Below are 20,511 nucleotides of genomic sequence, written 5' to 3'. Positions count from 1 at the left end.
CTCCACAGCACCAGGCTGCCAACCAGAATCACATTTCATTCGCTGCGGAACCGTCCTGACCAAACATTGCAAACTTTACTAGCCATTTTCACCCACTGTTTCAAGTGTAAACATTTTTCTGAGATTACACTGTTTTTACACTGAAACTACCAATAAATATAAAATAATTATTATTAAAAAAAACAAGTGCAAGTTGTATCGGTAGAATTTTAATTTATTCGGCGCGTTCTTCGTTATTTATTAAAAAACAACATATTAGAAAGTATTAAGAACTATTAAGAACAGCGGATTAGTTCTAATGGACTCGTTACCATTTTGAATGGGCTACAAATAGTCGTTTTGAAAGCTGCTAATATCCGTCTCTAATTTGGTTCAATTAATTTGCGACATCTGCCGGTAATTTCTAGTCATTACAGCTATAATGTCTGCCATCTATTTTGAGAAAACTGCAGTCATCCTGAAATAATAATTAGGCTAGGTCACACTGAAGGTGAAAGTAATACCTTTCTTTTTAATTTCCAGTTTAAAGCCGTAAAGAAGTGCAAATACATTCTTAATGCAATGATGATATTATACAGATAAAAATATAAATGTAAATGCTATTTTAAAAATATATATTGCATGAAATCCATAAGCAGCAAATTCAAGGTAATGCTTGATTTCCATAATATATATAATAAACAATTAGATGCACACTGATTCTAACAAATATTAATAGCATTTTATGCATATGAACACTTCTCATTACAAAAAACCTTTTAAATGAAACAGTACAAAAATGAAAGAAAAAGGGGGAAGGAATAAAGTATAGGAATGTGAAAATATTTGGTCCATATACATGTTAGAAATCACCGAAACTGCAGTACATTCAACAGCTTCTCACTCCTGGCATGCATGCAAACTAATGCATGGTTTGAATAGGTGATCTTAAAAAAAAATGCTCAGGTTAAAATAAATGCAAAAGGCCCCACACATACACAAACACATGAAAAGGAACGATTCATTAACACTCTCCTATTAACATGCATTGGGAGAACTGAAAGCTGGCCAATCAGAGCTAAAGAAGAATGTACAGCTTGTATTAATATATGACACAGGAGTTGCCTGCTGCCCTCTGCCTTTCTTTAATGCCTGGAACTTGATACGCCAGAGTCTTTGCTGAAATACAGCTTAGTCGGGTGGAGGCTTGAGACTAGAAAAGGTTTTTGAGACGAGGCAGAAGCAGGAGGTAAAAGCTGTTTGTGTGTGTGTGTCTGTGTGTGTGTGCGTGCGTGCTTGTGTGTGTTTGTGTGTGTATGCAGGCATATGCGTGTGTGTACATGAACTATAACATGAACTATCTTGCAATTGCACCATGACTTGATTTATATTATTGAACACATCCAAGGTATGGCATGAATACACCCACCCACACAAACAAATACACAAACATACACAGATATACACAAACGTTTGATTTGTAGTTTGCACACACACACATGCACGTGCACGCGCGCGCACACACACACACACACACACACACAGAGTGCAGACGTAAGTAATAAACTCCTTAATACACACATATTAACCTACACTAAGAAAAGTGGGCAGGTATGTGTATTTTCCCTCTATGTGAGAAAGGGAATTCCTCAGAGGCATTGAAATGGCACCAGATCTTAAGAGTTATCCGTCTCTCTCTCTCACACACACATTCGCCACCACCACTAAAGGGCAAAAGGTGTTTGGATCAGATGAAGGGGTTCAGTGACGCTCCTCTGGTGGGGTAAACATTTCCCTGAGAGAACAAATAGATAAGAATTAACTTCACGACTACGTGCAAACATACTTGTACAATATGACACATGTACAAGGACACACACGTATAAATCAGCCACTCGTGAACATTGATACAGAGTACTTTTAACTAAATTTTATTGCTTTTACCTGGTAAAGAAATGGAACAGCAGCATTCAAGGTACACGATTCAAACTAAATTATGTGTGTACACTAAATTGTATTTTTTTTTTTGTACATTTTTTAACTAGCTTGTTTTTAAAACGAGCTCTCACATATAGCATCATATCAGTACTGGCTGCTACTCACAGTAAATGGGTTGACAGACATGGGTCGCTGGACTTTGGTGGTTGACTCGGTTGTAGGGAAAGGGGCGAAACCTACAACAGTGTGCCAACAATCAGACACCTTTTCTAGCCAGTACCACTGGCACACAAATGTTTCACATATCTTAGAACTTGACAAATGTTTCACATGTTTAACAACCACAGACAAATGTTTCACATGTTTTACAACCACAGACATGAAAAATAATGCCAGCAAACATGCCAAATAAACAGTATTGTAAACTAACATAAATGTCGAGCTTTGAATGAAAACCATTATTACTATGATAAGATGAGGAGAAGAGGATCTTTTACCAAAGCTGTTTGTATGTTTTTTTAATATATTTTCAGCTCAAGAATAAAAATATGATAAGTTACAAAGAGATATTGTTTCACTTGGAACTGCAGTCCCATATGTGAAACTATTTGTACATTAATAATTTCCTTATTTACAAAGTAAATCATGAGACAACCAGTGTTTAACAATGTGTGTCTATTTACACATAGTAATCTATTTAATCTAGCTAATCTATGTAATCTACCTAAATGTGCTTCATATTGTATTGTCCATTATAAAGTAAACGGAGATGCATCAAGATAGTTTTCTGTTGAAATTGTCAGTTAATCTACAGTACATAGAGATTATAGAAGAGAAGGTCTCTGCTCACCATTTGCCTCCTGCTTATTGGTTTTCTCATGTGGAAAAGCATTCTGGGTAGTGGGAGCAGGGAAGGAGGCGGAGTGAGGGAAGACAGCTGGGGAAGATGCTGTCACGGTTGTACTGCAGTCACCTGTTGACCAGGAGCAGAACTGACAAAGAATTCAACCAAAAGATGTGTTGTGCTCTGTGAAGAGTTACTGTCTCAGGTTGTCCTGCGTGTCTCTGAGCTCTGTTCGCTAAAGTCTAACCGTATATTATGTGTGTACGGATATATCTCAATGTCTCAAGTGGGTAACAGTCATGTATTACCCCTCTGGATTTTCACTATGCGCAAAGCACAAGCTCACCATGTTGAACTCTTATGCAGAAATACCGTTTCTCTAATAAACTTTCTGATAAACATCGACTAACAATATTTGTTAAAACAGCTGTGATATCAGATGTCCCAGCTGCCAAGATTCGTCACTCAGTGGATTCAGACTGCTGGCATAGTAACGTGGTAACATGCCAGAGGCCCCCTGGCTGCCCCCGGGCCACCCCACCCCACCCCCACCCGAGCGTGGGGCTATCCCATCTCACCCGTGCTACGAGTGGCAGGATGACGGGGCTGGCACGGATCACGTTTCACAGCATGAATACGCCGCTCAGTGTTCGGCTTTCATATCCCATGACTTATAGATTATGTAGGGGCTGGTGGTGGTGGCTTACAGTGGCATGTATGAGACACAGGAGTGCCATACAAAGAGGGGTTGATCTCAATGCACTCACATGATTAATGCCTTCCGGATATAAGGCAGGGTGTCGTGTTTCCCAGACCGTAGCCTGCAATGTGTCTTAGAAAACCCACTTTGACCAGGTGACATCACTGTTTGTCTTGGCAGTGTATTTCTTTATTTTGTTTCAAAACATTTCTAGAAGTAAAGTTTATTTGATTTTAAAGGAGCAGAAGTTCCATAAAACTCCCTAAACTAAACCTATTATAACATATTATGTTTTATATCTGTTGTTTTGTGCTTGGGGTTAGATTTAGCCATTAATATTCTAAAAGATACATAAAGTTTTACTTTGATTCATTGGTTGAAAGTCATAACAAGACCGAGTTAAAAAATACATACAGTAGAAATAATTTACTCAAATTAGATCCAAACTAGAATTCATCTTAATCCAGGATTCAAGCAGTCCTGTCTTGTAGAATGCACAAATTAAGTACAATGTTGTGTGTGTGTGTGTGTGTGTGTGTGTGTGTATAACACTGCATCAAGCAACAGTAATCCACCTAATGTAGACCCATTACAAGGATAAGAGATTGATTCAGGAAGCCCAGGGGATATGGCTTACTTGTGGATGTGCTGTTGAAGGGATTACTTGGTGACAGAGCAGGCTGGGAGCCACTGGCTGTAGAGCTGAACGGGTTGGAAAAATCTGGAGGGAAGAAGGAAGGGAGAGACAGAAGGAAATGGAGAGAGAGAAACAAAAGAGAGAGAGAGATAAAAAGAGTGATGAAGAGAGAGATGAGCAGTCATGTGCTCTGTTTTTACCTCTTTACTGTTAACAGCTGTGATTCATCCCAATAAATAATAAATTCACTCACTTGCAAATGTCTGAGGAGCAGAAGTGACCTCTGGAACACCTGGGGAACTAGAAGAAGGAATCTTAATGGGCACGAAACCATGGAAATACTGTAGCAATAAGAAACCCTCGCGCCGGCATAGTCCTGATTTTGTTTATGTTCACCATGAGTGTTTTCGTGATTGAGTAAGAATTACATTTGCTTTTTGCACAACCTATAGCATCTTACCTTGCAGGGGTGGAACTAGAAGAGAGCCTGTTGCCAAACAGGGCGCTGTATTGTGGAGGACCACTAGAGGGAGCTGTGGAAACAACTACAATAGCACACATACAGAGTATAATCACCCTTTTTATTGCTGTTTTTGACATAATGTTATTGATGAACCAATACCATTTCTCTTATGGAAATCTAATTTCCACTCATCATCATTCAGTTGCTCAATTAGCTCAACTGAAGTTATTTTAGATGACTCTCTCTTAAGGGTTCCCAGGGATCAAGTTATCTGTACAATTCAGGAGCAAGTCTTACATTTTCATTTACGGCATTTAGCAGACGCTCTTATCCAGAGCGACTTACAAAGTGCTTTGCATCCGATCACAGAATTCATCCTAGGAAATAGTACGTATAGGCCAAAATTCAAGATACCATTGAGTCAGACTACTACTAAACTAAAGGAGTCAATGTCATTACCTAGTGTTTTGCAAGTTAGACATTTGCCAAGAAGCACAAATAACCATAGACAGACATACAATTTAAAGAGCAATGGCAAGTGGTATCAGCTGAGTTAGTGCTCTGGTAAGAACTCAGTCTTCTCAAGAGAAGGCATAACAACCTGTTCACCAGGTTATGCTCTGACTGAGATTGGCACACAATTCTTTACAGCTATGACAGCTAAAATGACAGCTAAGTTACATCTAGTATTGTCAAACAAACTAAGCTTCATCCATATTTCATCCACTTCATCCACTAATTCTTCTCTTGTGAAACCCTCCTTCCTTGTTGGTTTTAACTAATACATTTGGACATTCAAAGCCACACTCTTTTAACAAAGCCTTGGGAAAAAGCATCAGTGGCTTTTTTTTACTCTGCTGACAAATGAATTTACTCATCTGGGAAATAAGCAAAACGGGGACTATGCAGTCAGTGGACAGTTACCTGTGGCAGGTGTGCTGTTGGAGAAAGTCTTGTCAAGCTGAGACACAGCAGCATACCTATCCTGAGACATGGGGGGTGGAGCCGGAGGGCTTAGGACACTGTGGGCGGGGCCACGGGAACCAAAATCCAGACTCAAAGATTTAGGAAAGGCCCTAAAAGGACCTCCGCCTCCTGAGGACATCGTGCGACCTAAAACGGGTAGATGAGGGTCAGTCAGACAAGGCTGGCTGTGGGAAACCCACACATGGATCCATGGATCAGCATTGTCCTAGCACCAACACAAATTAAGAAGCTTTTCATTAGCTCACTGTGGTCAGTGAACCTCTGAACTACACCATTTGGCCCATTACATACTCATCTTCATTAATGAAGGACAACTAAACCTTACCGAACATAGCACTCTTTCTCCACATACCAAATGCAGTTCACAAAAAAGCATATTTTTAATTGGGAAAATTGTGATTGCAAATATGTATAGCTGTGTGTGAAATAATTCTGCAGAATCAAGGTCGTTAATCATTAGACAATTCCAACACTCCTAATAACTTTGCCCGGAATTAGCAAAAAATGTCCCTCTCCTCTACAGCTCTTCATTCTGTATTTGTTGGTTACCAGAGAACAGAGTGTCTCCGCTTGGCCTTCTAACACTGGGACACAGAGCTTTGAAGTCCCAGCCTGGAGAACTTGCAGAGCCCTCTACAACAGCAGTGCCATTGCTGGCATTTAGATATCGATTCACATATACCCAACATCCTTTTTCCTCTCAGCCAACTCAGATGGTTGTGTTACATGTTCACACAAATATTACAAAAACACACTCGGCATGATGGGTAGATTAAAGAAGCACTGACAGAGGAACAGCTGATCGAGCGTGCCCAATGCACATCCACTGCTAACGATAAAGTCAAGCATTTCTGAAATACACTCTAGGTACATGCGAGGCACAAGGCATATAGGTAAGAAAAATAACCACTGCAGGGTCAGTCTCTGACTATGTTTCGTATACACATATACACACATACACACACTGACAGCTTTTTACTGTTTTGATTTCCTGAGACCCATTAGCTTCTCCTCAGACTTGTGGCCAGGCAGATCACTGAGACGGTAGTACATGCATAAACACACAAGCCATTAGACTATGCGGCTTACCTAGCGTGAAGCTGTTTTTGAAAGTGCTACTTGCTAAGAGGGTGGAATACATAGAGACAAAAAGGAAGTCAGCTTAGGAATAAAAAGGGGCATGTATGAGTCTGTGTGTGTGTGTGTGTGTGTGTGTGTGTGTGTGTGTTTACCTGAAGGACGTGGGAGAGCAGGGAAAGAGGGGAGGCGGCTCTGGGGTCCCATTCCTGGTGAAATTGTCCCTGGCCTCTGCCTCTCCATTCCACCTAATAATGAATCTGTGTGTGTGTGTGTGTGTGTGTGTGTGTGTGTGTGTGTGTGTGTGTGTGTGTGTGTGTGTGTGTGTGTGTGTGTGTGTGTGTGTGTGTGTGTGTGTGTGTGAGTGAGAGAGAGAGAGAGTATGTGTCATTGTGACAGACAGAATGAGAAAGAGAGAGAGGAAGAGAGAGAGTGTGACCATGAAAGTGAGAGAGTGAAAGAGAATGTGAGAGAGTGAAAGAGAGAGAGCATGAGAGAGTGAAACAGTGTGTGAGAGAAAAATTAAATCTGGAGAGGTTGTTTAAAATCAATATGAAGTGAATCATTGCAAAAAAAATATTTTCAGGGTATTAAAACACAAAGCATGTTGATTATGTTATAGAGTCAGACAATATGAGAAATCAAAATAGAGGGGAGGGGAGAGGAGCGGAGGAGAGGAGTGGAGAGATGAGGGAACTATACCTTTAATGGTGGGGTCTCTGAAGCTCTGTGATCGAGTGGGTCGTGCTGTGAACACCTCTGCACGGACATCCGCTGAAGCCACAACTGGAGGACGATCCCATGCCGATAACTGAGAGTGGGACTTACAGAGGGACACAAATAGACAGACATATATACATTTATAGATCCTACCTGTGAGGTTTGTAAGATAAAAGAGACTACAGATTAGGTATACATACATGCCGTAAATGTAAGGTATATTATTCTGACCGAATAAAAACTGACTTGCACACCCATTTTTTGCACACACAACATTCTCTTTTATTAGTTCTAAATCCTCATGTATTTTCTCTTTTTCTGTTTCTGTCCCTCTCACCAGAGTGCGTGATGGCCGGGAAGTGGGGTTCAGCGCATGTCCGGGGGGAGGCTGGTTCTGAGCAGGGCCGTGGGGGGCGGGTACAGCCTGTACCCCCGGGCTCCATGGACCCTCCATCTCCCTCCTGGACTTGCTCTTAGAAAAATGCCTAGAAAATTAAAAGATGTTCCATACGAATCACCAGAGTAAAGAGACGGGCAGGCAGACACGTGGATGGGTGGGCAGAAACGTGGATGAATGGGCAGACGTGTGGATGGATGAACGGTTGGACGGACAGATGGATAGATTCATTTTGTTGGATTGATTGATGCAATTTCCTTCAGGATCAATAAGTGTTATGATTGGATGGATGTATTCACAGATGGATGGACAGTCAGACAAATGGATGGATGTATTAAACAGATTGGTGAATGGAAAAATAGACGCAAGGTTGTATGATTGGAACATCTAACTCAAAATTTTGACAAATGATGACATAACATACCCCCCCCCCCCTTCCACTTCAATATTAGATGTGCATTTACTCACCATTTCTTTCTCTCATATTTATCCTGAAGAAATTCTTTAAACTTTTGTGAATCGCGTGTGTCAAAGCAGCCATCAGTCTTTGGGTCAAATGTACAGAGCCAGGTCCTCTTCCCAACCTGCAGTTTACACAATATGAAAAAAATATTTTTCAGACTCCCATTCAGCACCTGTGATCAGTCATGTGATCAGTCATGTGTTTAATCAATGACCTGCATGCTGGGCGACAAATTATGAAGTCGGGCCAACAATACACAACAGATAATATGACAATGCCTTGTAATTCCTCAGCCTCATAACACACACACACACATTCTTCAACCAAGCAGTTACAATGGTCAATGGCTATTCATTCCTCTTCATATCTACAGTGCACATCTGCTACGCTCAGCACACCATTTGTGCAGAAGGAGAACTGACTCACAGAATAGTGATTTAGGACCGTTATCATAAAAATTTACCACCAACAAATCATTAATAGTGGACTATTGGTGGAACGAATGGGCGGCTTTTAGTGGTAATGCAAGTTTCTGTGCACTTGAGTCTCTTCCCCTCACCCCCTCCAAATACTCTCTCTCTCTCTCTCTCTCACTCACTCACACACACACACACACACACACACATTCACCAGGCAACTGCCACATTCCCTTCCCCACATGACCTGTCTGCTCACCAACGGGAAAGAGACTCTTTCTATAACCACAATTAGGGACACGCTGTTGTTGTTGTGATTTTTTCCCCCGGCTGCACTCAGGATGGTCTTGTGGTGGGAACCAGAGACGTTGTGGAGACCATTAGAGCACGAGTGGGTCAAACCACTTCAGATTCAAGAACATCACAATTATTCACACGATTTCCGTGTCGCCTTGTCATTCGTATGCATAACCCTGATGGCCTACACCTCATTTAAAATTGGTATGCATAACCCTGATAGTCTACACCCCATTTTAAATTGGTATGCATAACCCCAATAGCCTACACCTCATTTTTAAATATCTGACCTGTCTGAAGAGCACACTTTATTAAAAGACAACATTTCACCATGTCACAGATACAGCTGCAAGTTTTTTGTATTACCAGCAGTTTCCAGTCATATTTAACAAACAATATACAAATTTAACAGAGCCATATCTTATTATACAAATAGTTTAAACAGCCAAAATCACCAAAGTGAAAAGTGTGAACCTTGTATCAGCCTTGTATGTGTGAATATTGTATCAGCAGTGCTCCCTGCTTTACTGACCAATGTCAGTAAAATGATGTCAGTAAAATGTCAGTAGAATTGTGTAACTTCTGATCAGTCCTGCATGGAAACTAGGAGGTATTGTGGCATATTCTTATAATCAAAACTGTTTCAACTTACAAATTATTTTCCATGAACTCCCTGCTTCAGATCATACCCACAGCATTACAGTGGGACTGAGATCAGGACTAAAGATTTCTAAAATCCAGCATGTCTTCTGTTTGAGCTGTTCTGCTGTTGATTTAGTGCTGTGTTTGGGACTGTTGTCATGCTGCGTGACCTAACCCAGTCTGGTTTTAGATCAAAGCCAGAAGCCCTGACGTTCTCCTGCAGAATTTGTTCATACAGCTTGGAATTTGTTGGTTCCTCAGTGGCACTAAGACAGCATGCATCCCACCCCAGAGCATATTGCATATCATGCTTCACACCTGGAATTAGTTTTTTTATTTGTTTGTTTGTTTGTTTTTGTTTACAGTACACTGTGTTTTATTAGCAGGCACTCCAAATGCAACAGCATCGAGTTATCTGTGTACAAAACAACTGTCGCAATAGTAATCTGAAACATCAAGGTGGGCTTTACCAGTCTTGTGTTGGTGGCCATGTTGGAATGCTCTGGTTTCCAACCATAACAAACTATTCAGGCTCAATGTTTGTTTGTTTTAAGCCAGACTCTTTAAAACAGATATGATCAAGTCCAAGGTGCAACCACATGGGTCTAACCCATTTGTTTGATTATTTCGACAAACATACATGCACCAACAACCATTACTATGAGGAGCAGTAATGGTGCTAAATGTCTTCCAATTGTATGACAGATTCTTTTATATGCCTTCCCACTCTAATTAACTTCAACAACTTTTCTTCTAAGATCTTTTAAAATTTTTATTATTAGGTAATAAAATGTTGCATATGTTGCATTTTTAATGACTGGGTGATTCAAGCCCACCCTTGAACTGACGACAGATACTTTCCCCTAATAATAATTTCAGTAACTTGCATACATTGCATAACTTACATACATTGACAGAATACAAGTAAAGCATATGTGTTTTGTAAAGCGACCAGGTAATGTAAAATTGTCCAGAAACATAGCTTGCAAACGTATGTTCACAGTTTTATTATTAGGTGTGGCTTATGCGCTGATGTCGAATGCATTAGGGAGGGGTTAATGGTTGGGTACCGCCCATATAACTCAGAAAGCATCATTCCCTTACAGTTCTGCCTGCCACTCACCTCGTTGCCATGGTTTTGCAAAAACTCTACTTCCTGTTGGGAAAAGGTTGTCATGGAAATGGACTTGACTCTGTGGGGCGGGTTGAGTCCCCTCCTGAAAAAGAAGAAAGAGGTTAAAAACCGCGAATTCATAAGCAAACGAGCGAAAAGGAATACATAAAAAAACGAAATAGGCTACATAGGTATAGATTATGAGTATGCGGAATATGTAACATGGAAATTGTTGAAAATAATTAATCAAGGTTATGATGATGCAGGTGTGTGAGGATGAAGGTGACAACAATGAATGCATAACACATATATATATATTTTTTCTTTCTCTGTGCTGGTGAATTAGCTTACTTATGAAGTCTACATGGAAATATCAGAAAGTACATTAGGAAATATCTGCGTCCCTAATCCAGCGCTGGACCGGGTAGCTTTCTGACATGCCCAAAAATGCTTATAATGACGCCAAATCTGGTACCATGACGAAATGAAACGTAAGACAGGCGCGATGGGGGCACGCCTGAAAATGACAAACTTGTGATTATGGAGTGAATTAAAATGTAAACACTGCAAGACGCGTGTCTTACAGACGTGCTGAGACACTCGGGGTTTACCCGATGGTGATCTCCTCTGCACACGTAATAGCCAAATATATGATCCTGTCTGATCACACGAACAGCCTCGACAGCAGGCGAACAGGCATATTAATAGAAAAAATCTCAAAATTACATAACGACGGAATAGAAGATAGCCATGGACATATTTAAGGCCACTTACAGCATTCCCGAGCATGATGTGCAAACGTAGCAGCCCACTGTAATATCGATGTAAGTCACCCCGGGCTGACTGCACTCGAAGCAGTGTTTATTCGCCCCCATTTGGGCGAGCTCCCGTACCTTGCGGGCACATATCTCCTGGTTGTCCCGGTGCTTTCGGTTCGACATACTGGTGTCTCGGTCGCACACACACACACCCCCGCTTGTCGGAGACGTCGAGCCTAAGGTGGCGAGCCGTGAACTGGCCCTCCGTTAGGCTGCACTTGGTTCCCCTCCGTTTTACTCTGGTATGTTACTCACGCCCGCATTATGAAAGCGATTATGCGGCTGGTCTTCATATGACTGACTTGAAACGGAGATCTTTCACGCGTAGGCTTTCTCCCCCCCTCCTGAACCCAAGTCACGACTGACCGAACCGCCTGTTTGTCCGCTTGAGTTTTACTACCACGCTGTTTATTTATTCATTGCCGTAGATCCATTTTTCACTCACTAAAAGCGATCTACTGATTTTTCGTTCACCGCACATGTAACCATCTGCTGCTGCGCACACGCCCGTGGTTGCGCGAACACGCGTCGCTTTGGACCGATGACACAATTTTGGTTTTAAGGAGAAAGAAAAAAACAGCTGAGGCGAACGAACAAACTTAGCCCGGTTAGTCTGCACAAACGATTATCCTAAACGCGACAGGATGGAGACCAAGCAATAGATGAAACAATAACGACGTATAATAGTAAAAGTGTAATCAAAACTTTTCCTCTTTTTTGTGCGCATTTTTATTGTTTTCCAGCAACTTTAGTTTTATTGTTGACACGAGTAGTGTTTATCACGCCCTTTTTAAAATCGTAATCAAAAAGAAAATGCTGTCCTCCGACCCATTAACTATACATGGTGTGAATATATGAATTCCTCATTGTCTTACACTAATGCTGAGCAGTCCAGTAATGAAAACCCGTCTATAGACAGTTTTAATCAGTTAATCGTTCTCTAGCTGTCTGACATTCTTTTTGATGTAGATATCCTACCAGGGAAACTAACGTTTCCTGTCCGTCGTGTAGCTCTGAAATCTGCAATAGCGTATTGTTATCACTAGAGGGCGCAATTGGCCTGTTTTGTCTTTTCGTAGCGTATGAATATTCTGTGGATTAAAGTTTTAATTACGTACTCACAACGGCCTTTAGAAACACCTTCCATGAATCTACACAGACTACCACATCCACATTTCAATCTTTTGTCTTTCACCTTGTCGTTTCTAAGTATGGCGCGTACAGACAGACAGATGGTCATGATGGGCTGAATGTTTACTGGTGTATCTGGGACTTTCCGTGTTTATATGTGTACACGTGCAATTCGACGTGCATCTTTCATTTTTTGAAGCTATGTAGTTTTACTGTAGCGATGCCGTTTACCTGAGAACGGCTGTTGCCCTATATTCACTGTTGTGTGTGGTGATTTCTTTGTCTGGTATCAGGTGGGGCACAACAGGTTTAGCCAGTACACTTCACGAAGTGTTCGTCAACCTGTCTCGACAGCTCCACACACTCATATATCTTGTACTCGAATGCAGAATAATTATAAATACTAAAGCACAGCAGAAACGCTGATCTTGCTTCAGAAGATGCGGACAGAATACGTGAACGCGTACCAAAACACTCATCTCATGTAACTATGTACAGCAGTCATGCATGGTTAATATGAATGACTTGGCACAAAACACTGCAATCTAGATTAGAATGAAAGAAGAAGAAGAAGAAGAAACAAAGCAACTATAACAAATAAAATAAAGTAATTTAGTATATTCCCAAATTTCCCATCAATTAGCCTTTTCATGAGCCACTTTACAATTTTTGGACATCAAGGGAACTCAGGTTGACACACATTTCCGACGAGGTAGAGGAGGGCAGCGCGCAAAACCCGGAAATGGAGTGACTTGGGGGGTGGACCGACGGATGAGGCGCAGGAGAGCTGAAAGAATTGTGTCCGGCGACAAAAAGCGAATTCCCCGAGGAAACATCAATGTCACTGCGGATTTAATTAACTGAACAAAAAAAATCTAAGTACAACCGAAACGTGAAGATGTTTATAAACAAGGGAAGTCTGAGCGATGGCGCACATTGTAACGATTGATCAGCACGCGAGTTGAGAGGGAAGAAGAAGCTGACAAGTTGCACCCGACGTTGGCAAGAGTTGAGAGTTGTGTGTTGGTCTTGGTGCTTACATGTATAATTGGCATTTTATACATATCTATATATGCCTTTTTCTTATTATTATTTTGGACGTATGGCTAGCAGAGACATGGTCCAAATGTTTTTTTGAAAGTATGACATTTTCTCACAAAGGACTACTTTATAAGAACAAAAGGAGAACATTGTCTTATTTACTGTGAAAACTAATAATGACAAATTTTTTGGACACCATTTAATACTTGGCGTGGGACACAAAACGAATCGTCAGAACTCAGGTTTGGACCCCTAATGACTCAAGAAGGAGCAGGATTATTTGTATGAATTGCATGTTTCAAATGTCAAGATGACAGTTAAACTAGACTTCGAAGAGTGCCTAAAAGACTCCCCCAGGTTCAGGTAAGCCACTTTTAAACTGCGATTAAATCTGTTTATAAATCTTCGGACCTTAAAATGGCATTCGATTCATGTTTAGCTGGTTCAGATCTTAAAACTAGTAACAACTCTAACAATACGTCGAGTTTTTTTGTTACTTTTATGTCTGATGATGATGAAAGCTTTTTTAGCAGAGTTCCTAAAACTTAATAGTAGAGAGGACAAACTTAATTGTAGGCTACAGCATTTGGAAAGACTGACGTTAACTTGTCGCGAAAGACAAGTTCATGCGCAGGTTGTGCTGAGGCGCCCCACCGGCGCTGGAAAGAATGCGCGTGTTCTAGGTGAATGAGAGGAATGAACAGGATTCTCATGACTCACAGGGAATCCTCAGCAGTGATACAGCAGGGAGAAAGCACACTCTACGTGCACGCTCGGCGCTTTGCTTTAGTGTTGTTGTTTTAAAGGAATTTAAGGAAAATGTGTTTTGCAGCATTTTAACTGGTAACCAAAATTTAGATTTGACACTTTTTTTTCTTTTTTACCATAGCCTATATTTTACACTTACAATCGAAAAACTGACGCCCTTTTAGCCATCGTACCTAGAATGTTTAGATGTAATGCTTTCGGATTGCTTTTATTATGTTAGTCGTGGCTTTAATGCTGTCAATTTAGTTCTTGCAAACAATAACTCCCCTTTTGATTCGTGGACTAAAAGCGTTTTTAAAATGTAAAGTCCCAAGGCTTTTGGTAGCAGGTGTGTGTGTGTGTGTGTGTGTGTGTGTGGTGGTGTGTGTGTGTGTGTGTGTGTGTGTGGTGGGGGGGGGGGGGGGTGTTTGAGTGGGTTACAGAAGTAGGCCAGAGTCAGACATACGTAAATACACACATTCTCTGTTTGTCTACTCACCTGTGTATGCATAGAGTAATGTTAGATATTACATAACCTTGCATCTTTGCCCTTTACCAGCCACTCAAACATGTATAGCTATACACACAGAAACAATGAAACAAACTGGACAAGTGATTGAAAGAGGGAAAGAGGTCTCTGACACAATCCAGACTAAGTTAACTCTAAGCTGCTGCCTCCCGTTGCTAGGTGATGACTGGGGAGGGGGGGTCAGGAAGTGAGGCGATACCAGCATGAAAACATGAGACAGGAAGTGTGCTGTCACAGAGGAGGATCACTACGGAAACTTAAAGACTGTTTCAGTCAAACTCATGTTTGCAGAACAGACAAACCACGCTAGATCGGCAGCGTCAGAACGTTTAAATTGAATAATTATTATGTGGGATTTTGCAATAGTTGGGTCGTTTTACACTAATGACAGGGTTCTCCTTGCAGAGTTATTTCAGATTTTCCTTCAGCTTTCTTCTTTTTTCCTTCTCTTTTCTGGCTACAAGTCCATCACTTTACATTAAAAACAGAATAAAATCTCCTGGTTTTGCCCCTGTGTGTCGGTGCAAGAGAGCTAGTGAAAGTCACAGGACCTGAACATTGTGATTTTGAGTTTGTTTGTGTGTGTAAATGATGGCTACTCACCCACACATGCACATATGAATACATACACAAAGATCATGGAAATCGCTCTTAATTTACCAAATGGTGGGTGGGGTGTGAGGGAGAATCTACGTGGGTGTGTATACTAAACTGAATTTATGTATTTTTCTTTTGTTTGTTGTTGTAATTCTCAACTTTTTTCCCCTCAGTGCAGTTGTATATAATTTTGCTCAGCACTTTGGCTACAGTTCTTAATTGTAATTCATGTCGTTAAAGCAATTTAAATTTGAGAGAGAGGGAGAAAGAGAGAGAGAAAAAGTTGTAAGAACTGTGGCATGAGCGCAATTTTTTTTTTTTCAGGGCAGACATTGAGGTGGTGGAGGGGAATGTGAGTGAACTTGAGACACGTCTTGAAAAGGTGAGAGACAAAACCCAGCGTGAGCAAAATACACATAAACAACCAGTGACTGCTTTCTCCTGGTATTTCATGAAAACATTACAAATGAAAAACACACACACACACACACACTCTCCACTGTGCGCTTATAATGAACTCCAAATGTCAGAAGAAGTGCCACTCTCTCCCTTCTGTTCCTCTCCAAGCAATGTCTCTGGGACTGTTTAGTGAAGAGAGGTAGTATTCACGCTGTTTACAGGAACTAGAAAGAGGAATTATTAATTCAATAGGTTTTAACCATGCCTGTTGAATTTCCCATTAACAGTCCACAGTAAAGGCAGAGAGGCTCCATTGAACTTCTCGTTTGGGCTGTTGTACTAACAAAGGAGGTCAGGATTTCTGTGCGTCTTTGTACTGTATGTTCATGTCATGTTTACCTCTGTGGGGGATGTGCCTGTCTTTCTCTCTCCTCCCTTTCTCTCTCCTCTCTCTCTCTCTCTCTCTCTCTCTTCTCTCTCTCCTCTCTCTCTCTCTCTCCTCTCCTCTTCTCTCTCTCTCTCTCTCTCTCTCTCTCTCCTTCTCCTCTCTCTCTCTCTCCTCTCTCTCTGCACAGCTTGTGAAGCAGTGTAACTCCATGCTGGAGGCAGGCAGGGCATACTGCCTGAGCAGTAAGAGCTTTGTGAATGGGGCTCAGGGAGCTGGGACACTTCTGCTCTGAGGACAGGACTATGGGGGTGAGTGACCTTGCGCCTTTCCCTCGCTGGCTTCACAGCAACTGATCTTGGATCAGCATTGCCACGGTGCATGGAATCCACATTTTCCATTTTGGAAAATGGAACAGAAATGCAGAAAAGGCAGAGTCGGTGCCTCCTTCTTTCACTCGTGGTTGACGGAGCCAGTTTAGCACGTGGTCCTTATTCAGGCCCTCAGAACCTTACTCAGGGCAGCTTGGGTTCGTTGAGGCCAACTGAAGCTCAACCACATAGTCTTGCCCAGTGGAACGGCAACTTTCAATCATTCACATGATTATGATTATAGTATGATTATGAGGAGGAACTTGTGACTATGTCACAACCACATGTATTGGCCAGTGCTTACTGCATGCAGACGAAGCTGTTATATAATGCCATCCACACCAGAGGAATGTTTGTCCATGTGGATGTGATTTTAACAAGGGTCTATAAGGTTAAGGGTCCTCCCTCCTCCTCTGTGTGGAACATATTGTAATGAAGCTGTCGTGGGGGGGATGGCGTAGAAGTCTTTAACAAGGTTCCTGTCCAATCACACCTGCAGGACTGTTTGGAGAAATTCTCCAAGAAGCTGTCCTTCATCCTCAGTGGCCAGGAGGTACGGCCAGACACTCACATTGGCCCATTTCACCGTTGCTGATGGTAACCATCAAACTATGCCACCCCTGTCTCCATAGTAACCACTCGACCTTTTCTCTCCCTCTTTCATCGGTTCTTCCTGGCAGGAACTTATTGAATCCACACAGAAGTCAGTGAAACTGAAGCTTCAGGGTTTTGTGAAGGAGTAAGTTCCCATTGATTTTACATACAGAAGTCTGTGGAGGGCTGGTCTGGTGCCGCCTCCCCTTTGCAATGGTTTTGATTCATTGTGATGATTCATAAGTGCATGCTGTGGAATTAGCAGGCAATGACTCAGATGTTTGGTTGCTAGTGAACCCATCATTTAAAATATACACATGAATAACACAAATGTGCATTATATTACCCTTCCTTTTTCTTCTCTCTCTCTCTCCCTCTCTCTCCCTCTCTCTGTCCTTGTGTGTCTATCAGAGATGTCAAGCATTTTAAGGATGTACGTAAGGAGTTTGAGCGTAACAGCGAGACTCTGGAGGCGGCGTTGGGGAGGAACGCTCAGGCACCACGGGGGAAGCAGCACGAGGTGGAGGAGGCCAGTCAGGCCCTTGTCTCCGCCCGCAGAGCCTTCAGATCAGGGGCGCTGGACTACGTCCTGGAGGTGTGCACATAAGCACACACATGTACTCAAAAAGAGAGAGTCGTCCCCCAACGCACCAGACTCTTGCTTTAGAGCTGGCTGTGCAGCCCAGTGAGAAGGCATTGTGAGCTCTGTGGTCATTGTACCCACTGGGGCAGGTTTGTAGACGCTGGCCCGTAGGAGGTCTGCTATGGCTCATGTTGTTATCTGGGCCTCAGTGTAGACCAGACTGCAGTTAGTACGGGCAGAAGCTGCCCTCCAGCCACAAGCTTGCAGCAAAACAAATGAGCATCAGGAGCATTCCTTTTCATCATGTCCCCCTCTCTCTCTGTCTCTCTTTCTCCTCTCTGTCCCCCTCTCTCCTTCTGTGTGTGTCTCTCTCTTTCCCTTTCTCTCCCTTTCTCTGTCTTCAAATCAGATCAATGTCACTGAATCCAAGAAGAAGACTGAAATACTGATGGCGGTATGTGTATGATCACCGATTCCTAAATAGGAACTTCAATGGGCCAAAAGATGATTAATATCTTGTCTCTTGTGTGTGTGTGTGTGTGTGTGTGTGTGTGTGTGTGTGTGTGTGTGTGTGTGTGTGTGTGTGTGTGTGTGTGTGTGTGTGTGTGTGTGTGTGTGTGTAACAGGTGCTCTCTCTCATGGAGGCCCAAGCTCTTTTTTTCCAGCAGGGCCACCAATCCCTTACAGAACTCGAGGAGTACCGCAAACAACTCAGTGATGAGGTCAGTCAGACAGGCAGACAGACAGACAGATGGACAGACAGAACATGGCAAGAGATGGTAGAATAAGGGGTGATATGAGTGTTTACCTAAATACAGATTTTATTTCATTTATTAACATAAAGGACAAGATGGAGGTGATTCTAGAAGCTTTCCTGCTTTTTGCTATCACATTTATAAGGAATGTAAAGTCAAAAGTACAAACCATGAGCAGCTATCACTCCAGGAAGTCAGCAGCCTTAAAGCAGGAACAGGAAGCTGTGCAAATCGCACACCCTTTCGATTGTGCGGGTTTTTATGCACACTTTTAATATAAATCACTGGCTGGCTTTTCCCCATGAAAATACATTTGAACAAAGCTTTATGAAATTGCATTATATTTAATTTAGTTAGAATATATAGGTAAGAAATATTAGTATTTTGATGATATATTATTAAAGATGCCATTACATTTCTGTAAGATTGTAAGGGAAGATTCTGTGCTTGTCTTTGCACTAGGCCAAAAGACACTGGCATTATGGTGTGTTCAGAGGCCTGTTCATCTGGTTATCTAGTATGTGAGCCGTTTGAAGCAGGAAACACAGTCACCTTCCACTGGCCTGTGAAAGCCACAAAACTTCCTGCCTGCACAGGAAATGGTGACAGGCTAAGTGAAAGGATTATATAAACATGCCTCTTCTTTGAGAAGAGGTTTGAAAAATGTCAACGACAAGAAAGTTAGAAAATGAAAGGAAACTGGAAAAAATAAACCCTGTAGAGCTCAGTTGGAGTTCTTAGAAAGAGGAGAGTAAATTTAGACTAATGACCCTGTTGACCTTTGGTCTGGACAGAGAAAGGGTCGACATTTCACTTTAAGGACTTTGAAGATGTAGAGACAAAGCTTCACTTGTGTTAACCACCATTTTCATTCTCATGTCTAAAATGCTTTAATAATCATCAAGATGGATTTAAAGAAAGCCATATTGCTCCACACTCCCCCTCATATTTTCTATATACTATAGTGTGAGGCTGTAACAATGCTTCTCAGTGGATCAAGTGTGGCCTAAGGCCCAGTAAAAAGGATTTTGAATGGTCTAAAGTCCCCCTCCCCCTCCCCCATATCTCACTCCAGCACACACAACTAGTTCTGAATTCTGCAAGAGAGAAAAGGGACATGGAACAGAGACATGCTGCCATCAAGAAAAAGGTGAAACACACACACACACACACACCAGGCCTTGCCTATTAGAGCAGTGTGTATGTGTTGCTAACACGTCTGTGGTCCTGTTATCAGGACATGTCTTATGACGACTCACTCATGGATTTTAACCCCGATGCGGCCAATGGCATCGCCATGGAGGGATATCTCTACAAGAGAGCAAGTAACGCCTTCAAAACGTGGAGCAGGTAGCAGCCAGCCCACTCCTCACTATGGTTGCAGCCTTCTCCACCCCATCTACCTTCTCCACCCCATCTACCTTCCACACCTCCATCTACCTTCTCCACCCCATCTACCTTCTCCACCCCATCTACCTTCCACACCTCCATCTACCTTCTCCACCCCCATCTACCTTCTCCACCCCCATCTACCTTCCACACCTCCATCTACCTTCTCCACCCCCATCTACCTTCTCCACCCGCATCTACCTTCCACACCTCCATCTACCTTCCACACCTCCATCTACCTTCTCCACCCCATCTACCTTCTCCACCCCATTTACCTTCTCCACCCCATTTACCTTCTCCACCCCATTTACCTTCTCCACCCCATCTACCTTCTCCACCCCATCTACCTTCCACACCTCCATCTACCTTCTCCACCCCCATCTACCTTCTCCACCCCCATCTACCTTCCACACCTCCATCTACCTTCTCCACCCCCATCTACCTTCTCCACCCGCATCTACCTTCCACACCTCCATCTACCTTCCACACCTCCATCTA

The 20,511-nt window shown here is 42.2% G+C and overlaps 2 protein-coding genes across 3 annotated transcripts in view; one reads left to right on the top strand and one right to left on the bottom strand.

The window, feature by feature from the left end:
- Positions 1-306: 306 nt before the first annotated feature.
- agfg2 (ArfGAP with FG repeats 2) lies at positions 307-12,465 on the bottom strand. Of its 2 annotated transcripts, XM_076987316.1 has the most exons (14): positions 11,449-12,465; positions 10,684-10,777; positions 8,211-8,326; positions 7,683-7,830; positions 7,328-7,448; positions 6,781-6,885; positions 6,638-6,670; positions 5,486-5,674; positions 4,559-4,643; positions 4,352-4,398; positions 4,099-4,182; positions 2,768-2,890; positions 2,083-2,153; positions 307-1,774 (listed from the first exon to the last, which is right to left on the bottom strand). In XM_076987316.1, the coding sequence occupies exons 1-14, from the start codon at positions 11,613-11,615 to the stop codon at positions 1,727-1,729; spliced, it is 1,431 nt and encodes a 476-aa protein (XP_076843431.1). In that variant the 5' UTR covers positions 11,616-12,465; the 3' UTR covers positions 307-1,726. The 2 variants fall into 2 exon arrangements, with proteins under 2 accessions (XP_076843431.1, XP_076843432.1); XM_076987317.1 differs by lacking the exon at positions 6,638-6,670 and having other exon boundaries at positions 310-1,774; positions 11,449-12,460.
- An 891-nt stretch (positions 12,466-13,356) lies between these two features.
- The window catches only part of acap1 (ArfGAP with coiled-coil, ankyrin repeat and PH domains 1), a 16,733-nt gene continuing 9,578 nt past the window's right edge, over positions 13,357-20,511 (top strand). The window contains 11 exon segments of the mRNA XM_076987307.1: positions 13,357-14,027; positions 15,862-15,919; positions 16,512-16,580; positions 16,582-16,632; positions 17,192-17,245; positions 17,373-17,431; positions 17,698-17,881; positions 18,279-18,323; positions 18,496-18,591; positions 19,700-19,774; positions 19,862-19,974. Coding sequence (XP_076843422.1) covers positions 13,975-14,027; positions 15,862-15,919; positions 16,512-16,580; positions 16,582-16,632; positions 17,192-17,245; positions 17,373-17,431; positions 17,698-17,881; positions 18,279-18,323; positions 18,496-18,591; positions 19,700-19,774; positions 19,862-19,974 — 857 coding nt within the window. The 5' untranslated portion in view covers positions 13,357-13,974.

This window comes from Brachyhypopomus gauderio, unplaced genomic scaffold, assembly GCF_052324685.1.
Source record: "Brachyhypopomus gauderio isolate BG-103 unplaced genomic scaffold, BGAUD_0.2 sc52, whole genome shotgun sequence".
NCBI lineage: Eukaryota > Metazoa > Chordata > Actinopteri > Gymnotiformes > Hypopomidae > Brachyhypopomus > Brachyhypopomus gauderio.
Note: the sequence above shows the minus strand (reverse complement) of the source record. Positions and strands in the feature narration are given on the sequence as shown.